Here is an 18,610-nt window from a genome sequence, read left to right as displayed (position 1 = left end):
GGGGTGGGGAGTGAGCGGGCAGTCGTTTTGACAATCGTTGGAATCTATACCATGTGCTTTAGCTTTCTAGAAACATCTGCCATGTTTAAACTGCAGTTGGCCTGAATCTGTGTGTAGTCAGAAATGAATTGATTTTAAAATTGGACAAATACTGAACGGGAGTGTTTATTTCTGCAGAAGAGGCAAAAGTCTAGATGGGAGTTAGTGGCGTATTTACATGTGCCATGCTGCAATGTTGTCGACACTCATCATGGCATACAAAGAGAACGAAAGGGGGAGTGTCAGCTACTTGTTCTACGCAGCCATTGAGAGAGTGGCGGGCAGATGATATGGTTTGGAAGCAAGACACATTGTAAAAGTCTCACGTCAGAATAGAAGATAAATCCACTACGTATTCAGATGAAACTTGCTGTTTTCTCAGGTCTCATGGTAACAGCCACCTCAGAAACTGCAACATATTAGACGAAACAGCCAAATATTTGTGACAATGAAGATATAAATTTCACAACTATGAAAAATAGTGATACCACAGATGACAGGGTTGGTAAGCAAAAAACATAGAAAAGAAAATGGTCTGTAAATTAATGTAAACCATTTCTTTCTGTTTATTTTATTTCTCCTTATATTATCTAAATGTAGACAATCAATAAATGACATAAATGTAGACTAGGTATAATATTAACTATTTAGGCAGTAAAACTTTGTCAGTAAAACAGATTAGTCCGAAAATGTTAAAAATAAATTTTTCTCAAGAATCCTCTTGGAGGGGGGGAGGGGGGAGGAAACGTATAATCATGGTTGTCATATATTCGGGTAAATAGTCTGTGGGGTGGCCTGCTGATGAGAATCTAATTGAGGATACTTGGGATTAAGTGAACTTAGTGGAAATTTAATGGGTTGCCCCACCCCTGCTTTTCCATCGCACACTGGAAGATGTCACGAGGGTGGCTATCAAAGAATGGGACAGGCTTGAGTGGCAGTGCCTTGACCACTTTGTTGACAGTATGCCAATGAGGATTGAAAGACTGTTACTACATATGAAATGGAGCGTGTGCTATTGAGTATTAACCAGCTGCAGATTTTCATTTCAAAGAAATGCAGTGATGCTCACATCTGAACAGGCTGCTTTTATTTTGGTTATTGTCCGTTTTTATTTTGCAGTAGCTATTTTTTAGTTTCATAAAGCATATTCTTTCATTCTATGCAAAATTAAGCCTACATATTATCACAGACATGTAGGAGAGGCAAAACCTTTTTGATCAAATTAGGTATAAGTAGGAGAAGCATAGTTATGTGGAATTCTTTAAACTGAGCTGCGATGAAAATAAAACGACTACCAGGAATTTCCATTGTTTGGTGACTTACACTTAGTATTGTAATTTACCTAGTATCTCATAAAACAGTCTGGAGAAAATGCTTGTACGCTGCTGCACATTTCCTTCTTCATGCTATGGTGCTAGAAACAAAAAGCAACTTATTCAGTATGATGATTCTAGAACAGTCCAGAAAAAACTGATTTTCTCTAGAGTTTTAGTTTATTGTGCTAACAAACTTTACCTGAGAGCCTTGGTAATTTTTATATACCATTCATTTTCCTAAAGCAAATGTTAAATTAAATCTACTGTATTCTGCAGGCATCTACATTTCTCTGCCTACATTTCTCTGCCTACATTTCTCTGCCTACATTTCTCTGCCTACATTTCTCTGCCTACATTTCTCTGCCTACATTTCTCTGCCTACATTTCTCTGCCTACATTTCTCTGCCTACATTTCTCTGCCTACATTTCTCTGCCTACATTTCTCTGCCTACATTTCTCTGCCTACATTTCTCTGCCTACATTTCTCTGCCTACATTTCTCTGCCTACATTTCTCTGCCTACATTTCTCTGCCTACATTTCTCTGCCTACATTTCTCTGCCTACATTTCTCTGCCTACATTTCTCTGCCTACATTTCTCTGCCTACATTTCTCTGCCTACATTTCTCTGCCTACATTTCTCTGCCTACATTTCTCTGCCTACATTTCTCTGCCTACATTTCTCTGCCTACATTTCTCTGCCTACATTTCTCTGCCTACATTTCTCTGCCTACATTTCTCTGCCTACATTTCTCTGCCTACATTTCTCTGCCTACATTTCTCTGCCTACATTTCTCTGCCTACATTTCTCTGCCTACATTTCTCTGCCTACATTTCTCTGCCTACATTTCTCTGCCTACATTTCTCTGCCTACATTTCTCTGCCTACATTTCTCTGCCTACATTTCTTTGTATCTTCATTCTTTTGATTTAGCACTCAACTGCTTCACAAGTGTTACTAGTGCATTTGGTGTAGCATAATGTGAATTAAAATTTTTGTCAGATGCTGAGTTCATTCTTCACCAGAAACTTGTGATTCTGTAAACTAAACATTTGCACCTATCTGTGAGTTGATGACTATGGGATGTTTAATTGCAATTTTCCTTCTTAATGAACTGCTAGATTAGTCAGTGTATTATCCCTCTAAACTTGAAAGATCTGATAGTGAATCAGTGTCTGAATCTTAAATGTGGAGAGTGCTTTTATGCTGTTTATCTCGGGCTGTCACTTAAACACAGCTTGCAGTGTCGTGAAAATGTTTTCTGTTTCAAACCAAAACAATCACTCTTACATGATTAATTGCCACAGTAGTAATTGCACCATAACAGTGCCAGAAATTATCCATCAATCAAGAAGTTCCAAATTAACTATTGAATTAATGACTGTAGTCATCACACACAGCCACTCATGACATTTATTACACTTTTAATTTTTGTATAACAGGAACCCAATTAAGATTTTTTGTGTGTAATGTAGCTTTGTAGCAGGTGCAACCTTGTCGAGTTTGCTTTGGCCCCACCTCCTGATGAATTGATCTGACCGTAAATGTGAACATTTTTGGTTAGGCTTTACTGCAACTGTTATCGATATCAAATGAAACAGAGTTTACTGTTACCAGTCACTGTTTATTTCCACACTATGTTTCAAATGCTTTCATTATCGGGTCAATTTAAGTGGATTAATATGGCATGTATGTGTTGTCTTAAGACTGGATTGACCTGTGGCACTATGTGGTAAAGAAAAACAAAACACTATTTCAGTACACGAGTTGTAGTGTTTTGGAGGTGAACAAAACTGAAAGCAAAATAAATAAAATAACAAACCTCCAGGACACTAAGAGTCATGTACTGAAACAGTATTTTGTTTTTCTCTGCTAGACTATGCCAAAAGTTACTCCAGTTATAATACAACACATACATGCCACATTAATCCACATAGATTGACCTCATGATGAAGCAAAGAGATAAATGCAAATGAAAAATTCAAAAATTTCATGACATTGTTTAAATTAAATTTTTAAGAAACATTTCCTGAAGTGAAGTGTTTTGTCCATAATCAACAGCAGGAAAAAACAAGTGGGTCACAAAAGGCATCAAAAAATCGTCTGAAACACTAAAGTATCTGAGCTCCATTAAACACAGCCAAGCTAATCCTGCTTTCTCACTCTTTTATAAAAGATATAGGAAAACATAGAGGAAAATATTGCTTGCAGCAAAGAGGGCTCGTAACTCCAAACTGGCACTCTCTGCTGATAACAAAAAGAAGGCAGTGTGGAAGATTGTAAAGCAGGAAACTGGTACCAGGAAAACGAATCTGTCAAACTTGAAAATCAAAGAGGAACGGACTCTAATAAAAGACCCAATATGTTTGGCAAACTATATAAATGATTATTTTAGTAGCATAGGAATAAAATTGCAGGAAAATTTTCTAACAGCCCTTCAGGTCAAAAAGCCAAATAATGGTGTATCACACTCAATGGTGTTATTCCCTACAACACAGGAAGAAGTCTACAAAGCAGTCAGCAAACTGAAAAACAAAAACTCAGCTGGTCTGGATGAAGTCCCCATTTTTATAATTAAGGACTGTACCAAGAGCCTACTTCCACCTTTAGTTGATATTATAAATCAATCTTACAAGCAGGGCTACTTTCCAGACTATTTAAAATACGCTAAATTACTACCTATCTTCAAAAAAGATGATGCAGGAAAAATTGAAAATTATTGGCCAATTTCTCTATTCTCATGCTTTGCAAAAATATTAGAAACTATTATGAAAGATAGGCTAATGAATTATTTAAATAAATACAACTTACTGTCTGTTGACCAGTTTAGATTTCGATCAGGGAAAAGCACAGAATCAGCAACAGCATACCTCACAAAAACACATTCTAGAAGCATTAGATAAAAGGAACTACACAACAGGTATATTTCTTGATCTAACTAAAGCGTTCGATACAGTAGACCACAACATATTGTTAAATAAGTTAGATGAACTGGGGATAAGGGGACTTGTGAAAAAGTGGTTCCAGTCATATCTAAAAAATAGAAGACAGATAACTGAAATCTCACATATTTCAAGTTGCTCAAACTATATTGTAAAGTATACTTCAGGCCCAAATTATGTAAATATAGGTTTCCCACAGGGTAGTATCCTTGGCCCAATACTATTCCTCATTTACATAAATAACTTCCCACAGAGAATCAAGCATGGACAAACAATATTGTCTGCAGATGACTCACATGTTCTAATCAGTGACAAATCATGATGATGCACTGAAGGAAAAATCTGAACAAACACAAAACAGTGTACGTGAGTGGGCATCCAATAATAAACTAACAGTAAATTAAAAAAAAGAAAACAAATGCTGTTAACTTCTGTGTCTGCAAAAAACCACACTATAGCTTATTTAAGTTAAACGATGAAACTATAGAATGTGTAGACTACACAAAATTTCTTGGTATGCATGTTGACTGTCAGTTAAAGTGGGACGAACATATTAAAATACTTAGTAACAGAATCGCTGCAGCATGCTATGCTCTTAGAATTCTGACTGCAATGTGTGATACTGCATGTGTCAGATCTGTATATTTTTCTTATATCCACTCTGTTATTACCTATGGAATAATATTTTGGGGAGTCAACAGTAAAAATATTCAAGAATGGCAGTAGGGCTCACTGCCTTGAACATTTCCAAAAGCTGGAAATCCTAACTGTCCCCTATGAATACATTTTTCAAAGTATTATGTATGTAAAAAAAAAAAAAGTAAATAAATAAATAAATAAAATAATTGACTGCTATGTTAAAAATTCTTTAGTACACAGCTGTAAAACTAGAAACCAATATAATCTACATCTAGAGAGGAAAAACAAAGTTAAAACTCAGCACAGCTTGTTGTACAATGCCATTAAATTATATAATAAATTACCCCAAAATATAAAAGATATTGACACAATTGGACCGTTCAAAACAAAACTAAAAAAATTTTTATTAAATAAAAGTTATTACGCAGTAACGGACTATCTGAATTAAAACATTTAGTGTAACTAAAATAGCCTGCATTGTAATACATGAGGAAATAATTATAATATGAAATCCAGAATTGTACAGTACTGCAAGCAAATTACGTAAGGATATAAAACTAATGTAAGATACCTTAAAAATGTGTGTAAATATTAATTTGTGTCTAAATTGTAGGCATATTGTGTTGTATATGATTTTGCTGACGGAATCCACACAATGTAAATTGTTACATGGATTAATAAAGAAATAAATAAATCAATCAGTCAGCTTTAAACATTTGAAACACGTTGTGGAAATAAACAAACAGGCATTGGTAACAGTAAAATGTTTAATTTGAATTGATATGAAATTTGATGCAAGAAATATCAGGTTTCACATGATTGGAATAAAGTTTCCCTTTTTTTATTTGTGATTTTGGGAATGGGGAACTTTACTTTTGGACCAGTCTTGCAAACTGTTATCTCTGTGCCCTTTCGGTGTGTTTTACCTCCAAGTGCTGTACATTGAATTACACTAATAATGCATGAAATAACTAATCTAAAATAGTGTTCTTAGGATTTTGTGAAGAAGGGCATACATGCTATGTTGAATCTGTGTGTGTGTCACAGGAGGATTGTATGAATAAGGTCTCCTGGTAGAAAGATTATTCCTACATCTCCTATCTTCTCATAGGAGAAATGAAGTATAGACTGAAGATTATGTTTTGCAACGTACAATATTAATTTTCTGTTCTTATTGCACACATCTGTGAGTTTCTGGCTATGGGATATTTAAGCATGATCTTCCTTCTTTGTGAAATTCTGTGTTAGTGAAGTCACATGAAGAACAGAAAATTAATACATCCTCATGTGACAGAAAATGGTTTAGTGTTCAAAGTCTTGTTATTTTATGTGTGCCCAGACAGAAAGGAAAATTTAAGTATTAAATGTTTATGCGGTAGTTACCAGTGGAGAATATTGCTATTACTTTCTTTATGCTTTCAAAATGATTCTGTTCTGGAATAAAGCAGTGAAACATAATGAATAATTGATACTGCCTAAATGTCCCACAGTGTGATAACATTTAATGTTTGAGTAGGTTAAGCTAGTACATTCAGAACTTTGTGCCAGCATTGTGTGGACAAGCGTTGTACAGTTGCCTTCATCAAAAGGCTGTAAAATTAAGTCACTGGTGATTCACCTGTATTTTTGCTGTTGTAAATTTGATGCTCTCTTTAGCTTTGTGTTTAAAAGGTTTGATTTGAAGAGCATCTGATCCATTACTTCATTTGTACAGTAATTTAAAAAAAAATTATTTCTTGCAGTGTGTATCCAGGAAAAAATGTAGCGTCTGTAATTATCCGAAGAAGAGTAAATGATTTTATATTGCTTATATGAAGCAACTAAAATGAATTTCTTCAGTGATTCACTAGAGGCAGACATTTGTGTCGTAAATGGGTCAGCAGTATTATTATGTAACTATGGTTTCAAACTGTCATGTAATGCTTCTTAGGAACTTCTCTAAAAAGTTCTGAAGCATTAGATGTTGGTATGATCATTATCTTAGGTGTCCTATTGTATGAGCTTCCTACAACACCACTGTATGCCCTCACCAAAATAATGCAAATAATTAGTGCTTTCTTGGAAAGAAAGGAAGGAACCAGGAAGTTGAAAAGATGTATAAAAAATTTTGTTGTTTAGATTTTAATACAGAATTCAGGCTGACTATTAAAACTAGTCATCATTCACAATGAAGAAATTTTTCTTTCACTTATGCCAAGAAATTCAACTGAATGTTGAAGTGATGATACATCAAAGGTCAAATAGAAGTGAACATATAAATAATTCTGTTATCAGTTTTCCAAGAGCAGGTAGCAATATTTTTCATTGCTCTGATCCTTTAACATAAAACCCTGTATCTTGGACCATCATTATACGGCAATTTTACGTTGTATGATTTTGTCAGTCTCTCTACGTTTATATTAAATTTAGTAGTGTATTTCTGTGGTTACAGCAGTTGTTGTTTTGATAATATGCTGATTGAAGTCTTGTTATATATTTCATATACTATTAGATATCCTCTATAACAGCTCTGAAATGCCTTATTTGAAGCCTTCTAATTGTGCTATTACTGCTGTGTATCACAATCTTACGGAAATCGTACACTTGTGATTCCACTATGCTTGTGACACAGTAGGTTTCTGTTAAGCATTATGGTGTTTATTATAGTTGAAATATTGTTAGTAGTCAACTAAATTGTTTTATCCGTGTTGTTTATGTTAATGCAACAATTTGTATTATTATGCTTTGAACTATTGTCATGTCCACATCTTTATGCAGTGACACACAACCATTTTCATGAGAAAATAAATTCATCATAATAAGTAAAAATGTTGGTTTCTTATTACTTTGAAGAACTTTACTGGAAAAAATATGCAGAAGTTTATAAAATTGTTAATAGCAATGCAAATACAACAAATTCATGACATCAGACATTCTATGTAATATATAATTAATGTTCAATGAACACAGATTCAGAACGGTGGCTTAACCACAGCCCAGTGCATTTTCTTTCAGAGTATTGGGAACTGACCAAAACAGGGGGTAGTGGCACACATGTGAGTGAGTTTAGTTGTGCATGAGTAGCTCATTGAGCAAGAGCATTGTCCATGGAAGATAATGATGTAGGAATCTTAACATACATTTTTTTGATTACTTAGTTTTGAGCTTTTCATTTCCATAAAAAGCAATTATTCAATCATTTTCTTCATGTGCAGGTACCACGGTCGTACATATGCTAAAAAACATTTTAAATGGTTCCATCTCGGCTGTTTTAAAAAGTATTCACTTTTTTTACACCTTGCATAAATGGGCAGTTTCAGCCTTACTGCCCATTTGAAAGTGTAGTAGGTGTCAATATACAGTAAAATTATCAGGTTGTAAAATTACGGACGTAGCCAAGCGTAGAGAGAGCACATAACGTGCAAGTATCAAAATTAAAACCAGAATGCTTACTGGGAGCAGCAACAGTCATCTCCACGGTTAATGGCACATTATAGGTCACTGCATGTGCTTGCTTTCATTGGAACAACCTATAAATTAGCTAGACCTGATGTTTTATAATCTGATAATTTTACATTGTATTGGCAAACTGCCAGTTGGGTTCTTCAGCTGATGTTTTCTGACATTTCACCAGCACCAGTGGCTGGCTTTGTTAGAGCTTCACCCACCACCAGCAGTGGAGGGCGAAGCTTTGACAATGCCAGCCACTCATGCAGGCGAAACGTCAGAAAAATCATCAGACAAACGTTGGGTGAAGAAACGAAGACAGAAGCTGACAGGCAGTTTGTCAGCAAGTGGCCACGAAAGCCTTAACAATTTTGTCTTACATTATATTGATGCCTACTGCACTTAAAGGTCAAAAATTTCCATTTGTGCAAGATGTAATAAAATAAATACTTGTCAACAACAGCCAAGATTGAAACCTTTAAGATTTCTTTTGTGTAGATATATTCTAGACATGGGCTGATTGCAAAGAATCCTGAATATATCTTCACTATAGCCTAGTAATAGGAAGGCAAAAGTGTTTGATGGGCCATCTCTGTTGACAGCTACATATGACCTTACGTGCTTCTGTTTGGATACACAATTGCTTAGAGAGACTGAGGTAGTATTTTAGGTCATGATATTAGATGATCACACAAAAATTAAGCATATTAATCATTTTTGAAGACATTTTACTTACAATGGTACATCTAGTCAGTTTCTGCTAGGTGCAGTAGTTAGACCTGAAATGAAAACTGCTGAGCAAATGTGAGTTGTACCCCATCTGTGTCTGGCCAGCCTTGGATAAGGCAAACATTGCAAACCCATGTAATTGTTTCACTCTCTTCTTGAGAGGCGATGCTTACTGTTGTAGTGAATGTTCTTGGTGCACTTGTCACATTAATTCTCTCTCAAAAAAATTGAGCTTTCAACAGTGTCCACCATTGTTTTGGTTCACACATTGTCAAGTGTTCAGTGCATTTCTCTATTAAAGTTGTGCTCTCTCTCTCTCTCTCTCTCTCTCTCTCTCTCTCTCTCTCTCTCTCTCTCTCTCTCTCTCTCTCTCTCTGTGTGTGTGTGTGTGTGTGTGTGTGTGTGTGTGTGTGTGTGTGTGTGTGTGTGTGTGTTACTCACTCAAACTCACACTCACTCACTCACTCTCTCCAAATGCCAGAAAAAGATTGTGGAACCAGGCACTTGAAATGGAGGGACTGTGTTGAGATTATGTACAGAGTTATATGTCACGATCGAAACAGAGTTCAGATAAGATGTCACCTCTAGTCACAGTGGGCACTGCTGCATAGTTTAGTTCTCTAATTCCATTACTTCTCTAACAATCAGTTACTTTCCTGACAGAGAAAAAAATGTATATTATTAAAATCTTGAATTTTTGTAGAGAATTAACATACATTAAAAACAAAATGCTCAGAAGTAAATGGGGTTTAAGGTAAAGTACGTGTTAACAAGCAATCTCAAGGTGTGAGGTTGAGGCCCACACGTGTGTCTGCTTTTATGAACATTTTAGAACCCACGAATTTGCATTCCAAGTGACAACATTTATCCCAAATAATTTTGTGTGTCGGTAGGGAATATTGATCCCCATTTACAAAAGGCACATTGGTGGAAAGTCCTGCTAATGTATTTTTATGAAATAAGACAGATAACAAATATCAGGTCGTGCGTTTGAATGGTTTTGCTGTAGTGAAATGGCAGCCAGGAAAATTTTGTTGGTAAATGCCCCCACTCTTTGTGGCTTTCCCTACAGACACACAAGGGTAGCTGGGTTTTGCGATATATAACCTGCAATGCTGCTCTCTGAAACAATGATGTTTGTTCAGGTAAACCATCTTTTCAGAAGTGAGAAATTGGAAGTAACCACTTACTGTGACAATCATAATATGAGGGCTGTTCAGAAAGTAAAGTCTGATTGGTCCTGAAATGAAAACCACAGTGAGAATCAAAAACACCTTCCAGCTACCTCTCTAAATAGTCGCCTCTCTGCCTTAGATATTTGTTGTGGCGTTATACACACTTTCCAGTACCTTCGTCACAGAAAGCAGCTGCCTGTGCTTTCTGCCAGTTCCCTACACTGGTCTGCCTTTCGTTATTTGTGCCAAAATGTTGTCTTCATAGTCAGTGATTCATGTGAGAAGAGATGAACAATGGAGGGATCTAGTTGAGAGTTGTATTGTGGGTGATCAAACGCTTCCCATTGAAAACACTGCAGGAGCGTTTTCATCACCCTCGCAGAATGCGGCTGAAAATTGTCTTGAAGAAAGAAACGCACGACATCTGTGTTATGTGAGCTGCATAGCTCACCAGATCCACATACTTGATGGGAGACACTCTTCTGGCATTCCTACATGATCACCTTGTGTTCTGAATGGAAAAGAACAATGTGAAGCGATCGACAGGCACACTAAAGATACTGCCGAACACATCTGTGCAAAGTTCCATCAGATTTTCACAGTGGTTTCCATTTCGCACCTAATCTGATCTTACTTTCCGACTATGCCTTGTATCTTGAACCCTGAACTACATCAATTTTTTTTTCATTTATTAACTTAGAAACAGCAAATTAGCAGAAGAAATGTGTAGGTGAAGTGCTGCTCAGTGTTGAAATTAAAAATTAAGTGGTTATGGATCTACCTGGAAAGGGGGGGGGGATGATATTTGTGTTTACTTCCATTCAACAATGCTGGTTTTGTCCAAATAAATGAAGACTGCCTTTATGCACCATAGTGTTGACTTGCATGTCAATCATAGTATGCCACTGTGGTGCCAAAGAGTGGCCCGTTCACCTTGGAATGACGAGGCAATCAAACATAGAAAAATGTGACTCAGCCACATACAACCCAGAAAAGGTGCATTTCAGAGTTACTGGTGTGCATTTGTGATGGATCCAGAAACTTTTCTATTAACTAGTGTACAAGAGGTGCCTGAAAAGTTCTCAGCCTCGCCCAGAGATAGCAGCACTAATTGCATGACCCCCCACATTGATACACGCATTAGTAGACGCCACTTAAAATTTGAAGTCATTCTGGCAGCAGTTGACTGTAGGCTGCCTTTTGATGCAGTTGCGTTGTGCGTGATTTTGAAAATATTAAAAAACTGACTATTTTACAGTGATTAAATTCGTTGTAAATGTGTGTAGCAGCTCTTCACGTGCAGTTTCCACCATGAAGATATGTATGGCCGAGTTTAAATGTGGCTATGAAAGCAGCTAACATGATCCATGCAAAGGATATCCATTAAGTAAAATTACTCCGAAAACCATTGACAAACTGCATGGTATGATTTTGGAAGATTAGCGTATCAGGGTGTATGAAATTGCTAATACTCCAGGGATATCAAAGGAACCTGCTGGTCTTGCACTAGGAATTGAACACGAGAAAGCTTTGCACAAGATGGGTGCCATATGGACTTATTGTGGATTGCAAACACATTCACATGACGCTATCTGAAAAGTGCTTGGTGCATTTTAAGAAAAACAGAAGTGACTTTTTGCACCAGAACATTACAGTAAATGAAACATGGATTCACCACTATACACCCAAATTCAAACAGCAGCTTGTGCAGTGGATAGAAGCCAGTTCTTCAGCTTCATAGAGGACAAGAATAATGCCATCGAAGGGAAACAGCAAGGCATCTGTGTTTTGGGATGCAATAGGAATTTTGTTGATGGACTATCTTGAAAAAAGTAAAACAATAACTGGAAAATACTACTCTCAGCTTCTAATTAAACTGGATGCAAGCACTTTTGAAAACAGCTCAAGGAAAAAAACATTGTCAGAACAAAGCACCTGCCCTCAGAAGTGTCCTGGCATTTGGGAAATTGAAGGATTTGCACTATGAAGTGTTGGAACACACCCTATTCCCTCAATTTGACTCCCTCGGACTTCATCTGTTCTCAAAACTGAAGAAATTCCTCGCAGGTCAGCTTTTTGTCCAATCAAGACGCCACTACAGCTGTAGATAGGTACTTTGCAGCACTTCCATGGGAACACTACGCAGTGGGGATAATGGTGTTGGAATGCATCTGGATTAAATATGTTGATGTTAGAGGACATTGTTTAAAAATAAAACTTCTTTGAAAGTGTAAATTTGTTTTTTTCATTATCAGATCAAGAACTTTTCAGACTGCCCTCAGTCATGGCAGAAGACAGATAATACTGCACGACTGGAAAAGAAACTGCACATGCCAATAGTTTATAGATCACTTTAATGGCAGAGCTGCCGCCCTGCCTTCCCCAATCCCTGCCTGCAAAGAGCAGGGTGGGGTTCTCTGTTTCGTAAAATAGTAAAAGATGGAATGTACTCCGCACCAGTATTTGCCAATAATGTATGTTCAAATCTCTCCATACTTATCTTAACATCCATTTTGTTCCAGAAAAACCGAGCATCCTCTAAGGCTTCCTCTGTTGGTGGAAGGAACAGAGTAAATTTGGGGCAATGCCACATTGGTAAAAAGGCTCACATATTGAACTGAAATATGAACTGGTTCCAGCTGCATGTTGAGCAGCTAAAACTCAGTGGTGTTTTTACCATTGTGTGTCTGTACTGTTAATAAGAAACGCAATTTGAGCTTTATAATGTCACTAAGCTAAGAGTTGGATTTAACCCTCCACGGAAAGGACAACTTTGTTTGTATAAAAGCCATAGCTGACATATGCACAGTGCACTCACTGTGTTATGGATCCAGTCTCCACAGTTGATCTCTCACTTCTCTGCCATAGTACCCATTGTCTCATAGGAATTTATTAGTGATTTACATCACAGAGACCAACTTCCCTCTCTGATTACCCTCATCAGACAGAGCAATAGATGGAAGGATGCCATGTAAATGATTTCTCATTAAGGCAAACTAGACACATTACTATTAACTATTAATGTTCGAATGTTATGATAGTGTAATCCCTCTCACAGCAGTTTTACAGATCTGTAGGGGCTGGTCATCTGTAGATAATTTCATGACCTTCTCAGTTTCAAGAAAAAAAATTATATTATGTTGTTGTCTTCTATAGCTGTATGTAAAAGACATTCAGGTCAAGCTGAACAGTACATCATCCTTTCTGAACCTAAACAGCTTTTAAAACATTTTGAGAGTGAGTTTAGGGAGATTTCATTCCACTGGCTATACTTCTTTTCCATTCTCTCCACCCCCCCCTCTTCTCTCTCTCTCTCTCTCTCTCTCTCTCTCTCTCTCACACACACACACACACACACACACACACACACACACACACTTTTATGCCAAGGGATAAACACAGTAAGCAGTTTCATATGGATGTAAGTTGCAGTCGTTATTTGAGATGAAGAGGTTTGCACAGAGAGCTCCATCAAACCAGCCTTCAGGCTGAAGACAACAACACAAGCCATTTACATGGTTTCATGTATTGCTCTATCTGATGAGTGTACTCAAAGAGAGTTGGTCTTTATGAGGTACATTATTAATCAATTTCCCTTAGACATTGGCACGTACTGTGATAGTTTAGGGAAACTCTAGTTAAAAGTATCTTCATTGCAGTAGCTTGGAGGCAATTAATGACTAATTGTGATATTGCCATTTTGAAAAGTATTGACTGTAAGTTTTGAATCTGAATGCTTGCGTGTACAAGTACATTGCTAAATTATTTTGTTTCATACCTCATAAAGTTGTCCCAAATGCAACCATTGTAAAATCCATTCTCTTGAGTTTTTAAGATTTTTTTAATTACAATTCTCAACCATTGTTTTCTTGAATAATGACTTTCCTTGGATTTTGTTGTGGATGAAATTTTAGCTGATTTAATACCAAAGCTTGTGAAGGAATTTTCTGACCACAGGCACATAAGTAGGCAAATTCTTGTTGGGTGGGTTTAACTTTTGTAACTAAAGTTATATTAGTGAAGTAAAAAATTGCATTAAATGTATACAGGCAGTTTCACATTATTAGCCAATCAAGAAATCTTTTTGTGTAAGTATTTGTTGTAGAGTATATACTGTACAAACAGAGGTAAAACATAGGCACATTATTTTCATGGTTCCTGACCTAAGATGAGTTATAAACAAAATCAGGGATGAGGTTTTGAAGTAAAAGAATCCAAAATATTCTGATGTAATATGTAACGAAAAAAGTTGTATTCTCAGTCATTACTCGGTAACATCTGTGTCAGTGATTTAAGTATCTCTGCATCAGTGAGGAATTATTGTGAACTTAGAAATTGGAGGAAAAACACAAATATGTATGGTGTTCCATATGATGATTTGCTACTGCTCTCACTGAGTATTATGTCCTGGATCTCTAGTCTTGTGACACTGCGTTATCATTTTGTTCCTCATACCCTCTTCATGCACCTCTTTTGCCTGCATTGCCTGTGGTCAGATTCAGAACAGCACATTTTTCATAACCAAATAATTTTCTTTCTCTTTTGTAAACTTTTGTTTAGTACATTTCTTAGGCATTTCAGATGTCTGTATGCTACAGTAGACTAATATGATAATTGTAGATGTTACATATTGTCGCAACTAGACCCATTAGCTTTCATTTATTGACAAATTTTTTCTTTTCTTTCTTGTGCAGAATGTGTTACCATGTTGTGTGCTGGCATCTGGGCCTGGTGACAATTTCTCAGCTGAGGTTGAAATGATGACACAGGTGAGAAAACACATTTTAAAAAGTAATAGGTATAGCTATTGATTTTAGTTTTTGAGCAACAAAGACAGATTTTCCATAGGATTCCCCTCCCCCCATGTACACTAATTTTTGGCCTATCGGCTTTACTTGCAAAATGGCTCTTAGTTCTCAAACAAACAAATCTAGGGACTAATGAAACAGACTTTGAATATGTCCTTCAGGAGTGTTATTGCCTACCCCTCCCCTTCTATGTGGGTTATGTAACTGTATTGGTTATTGACAAATGTGTTTGGTGAGTATTTGCTGTCAAAATCCTGATGCCAGGACCTGGCAGCAGTTTCTGAGCCGAGGTTGGGTTACACTTCTTAGTTGCCAGACTAAGTAAAAAAGTTGTTTTAAACTAGGTAACTCAAGTAGTCAAGATATCTCTGAATCCCCAAAGTTCATCCCAATATATACCATTGATATTATAGAGACTCATCTGACTTGTCTTATAAACAGTGTTATGAAAATGCTGGATTTCTACTTACCTTAAAGGTGACATGATGAGTTGCAGACAGACAGAACAAAACGACTGTTACACATTGAGCTTTTGGCCAAAGCTTTCTTCAAAGGAAAACACACTCACATTCACACAAGCAAACACACCTCATGCGCACACAACCACTCTCGCTACACACTCCAGCCAGACTCTGGCCAGAGATAGCGGTCATGTAAGCGTAAGGTGTGAAACTCATTGCGTCAGCTTTATGGTGAGTGGCAATCTATCCTTTTCATAATATTGTTATCATCTGTGTGTTTTAGGCCAAAAAATTCTGTGATGTGTTGAAATCCACAACTTTAGTCCCAATTTATAAGAAGCGAGATAAAAACAGTCTTGACAGTTATAGGTCTATATCCCTCATTCGCATAATATCTGAGATTGGAGAGCACAGCATGAAAGAGCAACTATGCCGCCACTTTGAGAAAGTCAACTAATTTCTTCTACACTCATTGGCTTCAGCCCTGGTGTCTTCACCTGTCATGGTAGGGAACTGTAGATTGAATTCTTTTTCAGTTACTACAAGAGTCCTGCGAGATTCTATACTGCGCCCTTTTCTTTTTCTAATGTGTATGAATGATCTACATAGTTCATCGCTCTGCAAATTGGTAATATACACCAATTATACAACCCTTGTAATGACTAACCCCAGTATAGACAAGGTGAAAAGGAAAACACTGAACATGATTGATACGTCTACTTAGTGACTACACAAAAACAGACTATAAAATTAAATGAAAGCAAAACTGAAACTATATACTTTTTCCCCACAAAGTGGGTGCAAAAGTAAATGAATCTGACCCACTGTCAGAGTATAGGAACGTATTCCATCTCTCAAATGAAGTGGGATCTGCACCAGAGCAGTTGCGCACTACTATTGCAAATGCTTTAGTAAGCAAGGAAATTAAAACCCTGTGTCAATAAGAAACAGCTTATGTCTTCAAACTATGCCTTCTTTCACTCTCACTTAGCATATGGAAATATCAAGTGGATCATATGTGCTGGTGTGAAAACAGTGTTCACATGGCAGAAAATGGAAAAGGCACCAAGAACAATTACAAGCATTTCAAACAGAGAGCAGAGATTTTTGCTAACCACAGATTAAATAACCAATAAATAATAACAATATCTTTCCTTCATATTAAAGCATGTCTGCTTCACTGGAAAGCAGTCTCAGAGACATTAACTTGCAGAAGTGCTGTTCACCGTTATTAAACAAAGACCAGAAAAAACACTAGATCAAGTGCATGTCAAAATAGATTTAAATGTACTGGCATGGAGCTGTTTAGTAAACTACCCCTGACAGTGAGAGACATATCTTACCATACAAATAATAGAGTATACTTTGAAGTATCTTCAGGACCTATTGATCAGCAGTTATGGGAGAGAAGAATTTTGTAGTAGTTTGATAGCCTAAATCTAACATAATTTTTAATGTAAAATCTTATTATTGTACATTTGCATAAGTGCAGTTATCAAAATCCATGTTTTGTACATTATTAGTGGTTGGTGAAGTAGTAAAATAAAAATATCCCAGATTAATGAACTGGCTAGAGAAATACTGATAATGCCTTGCAGACAAGCAGACTTTAACATTATTCATTACTTACGACACCTGGACAGTCATTTTCCTTTTCAGATGCAGCTCCAGGGATGTGTTGACAAATGGTAAGACAGTAGGATTTACAATTATTGCATATTGAGGGTGGCACTGATACTGTAATACCACACTTAAAATGCACCACCAACGTTGTGTAAATTGAATTATATTACAACTCTTTACTTCTCTTGATAATTCCATTGTGGTGTTCGGGTTCTGGTATGCATTACAAAGGAGAGAATAGTAGCTTTTATAAACTTGTAGGGGGCAACACGTGTTCCACCCTATCAGTAATATTTCATTCAGACCGAGCCTATTATATATGATGGGTTTCTCATGTCCTTTCCAGATATCATTATATGTTCATTGGTTCGTGTTATATATATGTGCTACGCTTGTCTCGCATATTACTGATACACTCACTCACTCTGATGATGTATGGCAGAAGGGTCATTGTGGTATGTCACTTCACTGGGTGTTAGCTTTGTGAACATTTCGGGCATCCTTTGTGAGGTACCCATTATTCCTCGGAACACGTGTAATGTTGTTTGTGGCAGCTAAAGTGATGTGGCTCATAAACACTTGCTGAGTTCTCACTGTAGGGTAATTTTGAAAAATTTGTTTTTGTTTCATATTGTGCCTAAACATCAGTGATGTCAGAGGTAACAGCATGGCGACACAAAGGCACTTTCGTTGTGAGATGTCCAGTGTTGGGTAGTGGCTTCAAGGCATCAAAAATGCTACAGACTTATGTCAAGCCCATTAAGCAGCATTAATATCTGTAAAGATGGCTTTAACACTTTGGAGACGGGCCACATGGAAGAATATTGGGCCTAGGACACAGACCATTTATGCCGTTATTTAAAGCCTTACTGGCTTGCATGTAATCGATGTACCTTAAAGGGTAATATGTGCTAAAAAGGGCCAAGCATCAAGATTTATTTTCATATTGCTTTAGTTCTTTGTTAGATTAGAACAGAAAGTGTTTATATCTCCCCCCCCTCCAAAAAAAGAAAAGAAAAAGAAAAAAAAAGGTGAGGTGAGTTATTGAGCAGTTCCTTCCACTCGAAGTTCCAAAATTTCGTAGTCACACAGGCAACATGATGTATTTGTTGCGGAAACAGCAAACTCCGAAACCCAACAAGTATCTGTTAGAAAATACATCAATGCAATCCTATTGGCTCAGCCATTCACAGCAGCTGCTGTTACAGTCTCTAATGTTTCTTTCAAAATAATTATAGAAATCAACAACAGAAGGAAGCACCAGTTAAGGGGCAGGTTGTGAGCCGTCTGTACATCGTTTTCATACGAAATGAGTCTAGTTTCCGAGCAATAAGTGGCTCGCACATCTACGAAATAACAACCTGATCTATGCTTGGGTGTGGTCTTTTTAACACAAAGTTGCAGCCCAAGCTATGCTCAGGCTTGGTCTCCAAAGTGTTAGGTAAATTTAA

At 36.8% G+C, this 18,610-nt stretch overlaps 1 protein-coding gene across 4 annotated transcripts in view; it reads left to right on the top strand.

The window, feature by feature from the left end:
- Window positions 1–18,610, top strand: part of LOC124798220 (centrosomin-like) — a 424,745-nt gene that overhangs the window by 365,284 nt on the left and 40,851 nt on the right. For all 4 annotated transcript variants that reach the window (XM_047261528.1, XM_047261530.1, XM_047261529.1 and 1 more), the window contains exon 9: window positions 14,962–15,036. In XM_047261528.1, coding sequence (XP_047117484.1) covers window positions 14,962–15,036 — 75 coding nt within the window. The remainder of the gene's footprint in view (window positions 1–14,961; window positions 15,037–18,610) is intronic.

This window comes from Schistocerca piceifrons, chromosome 5 (assembly GCF_021461385.2).
Source record: "Schistocerca piceifrons isolate TAMUIC-IGC-003096 chromosome 5, iqSchPice1.1, whole genome shotgun sequence".
NCBI lineage: Eukaryota > Metazoa > Arthropoda > Insecta > Orthoptera > Acrididae > Schistocerca > Schistocerca piceifrons.
This window is presented reverse-complemented; position numbering and strand designations above follow the sequence as displayed.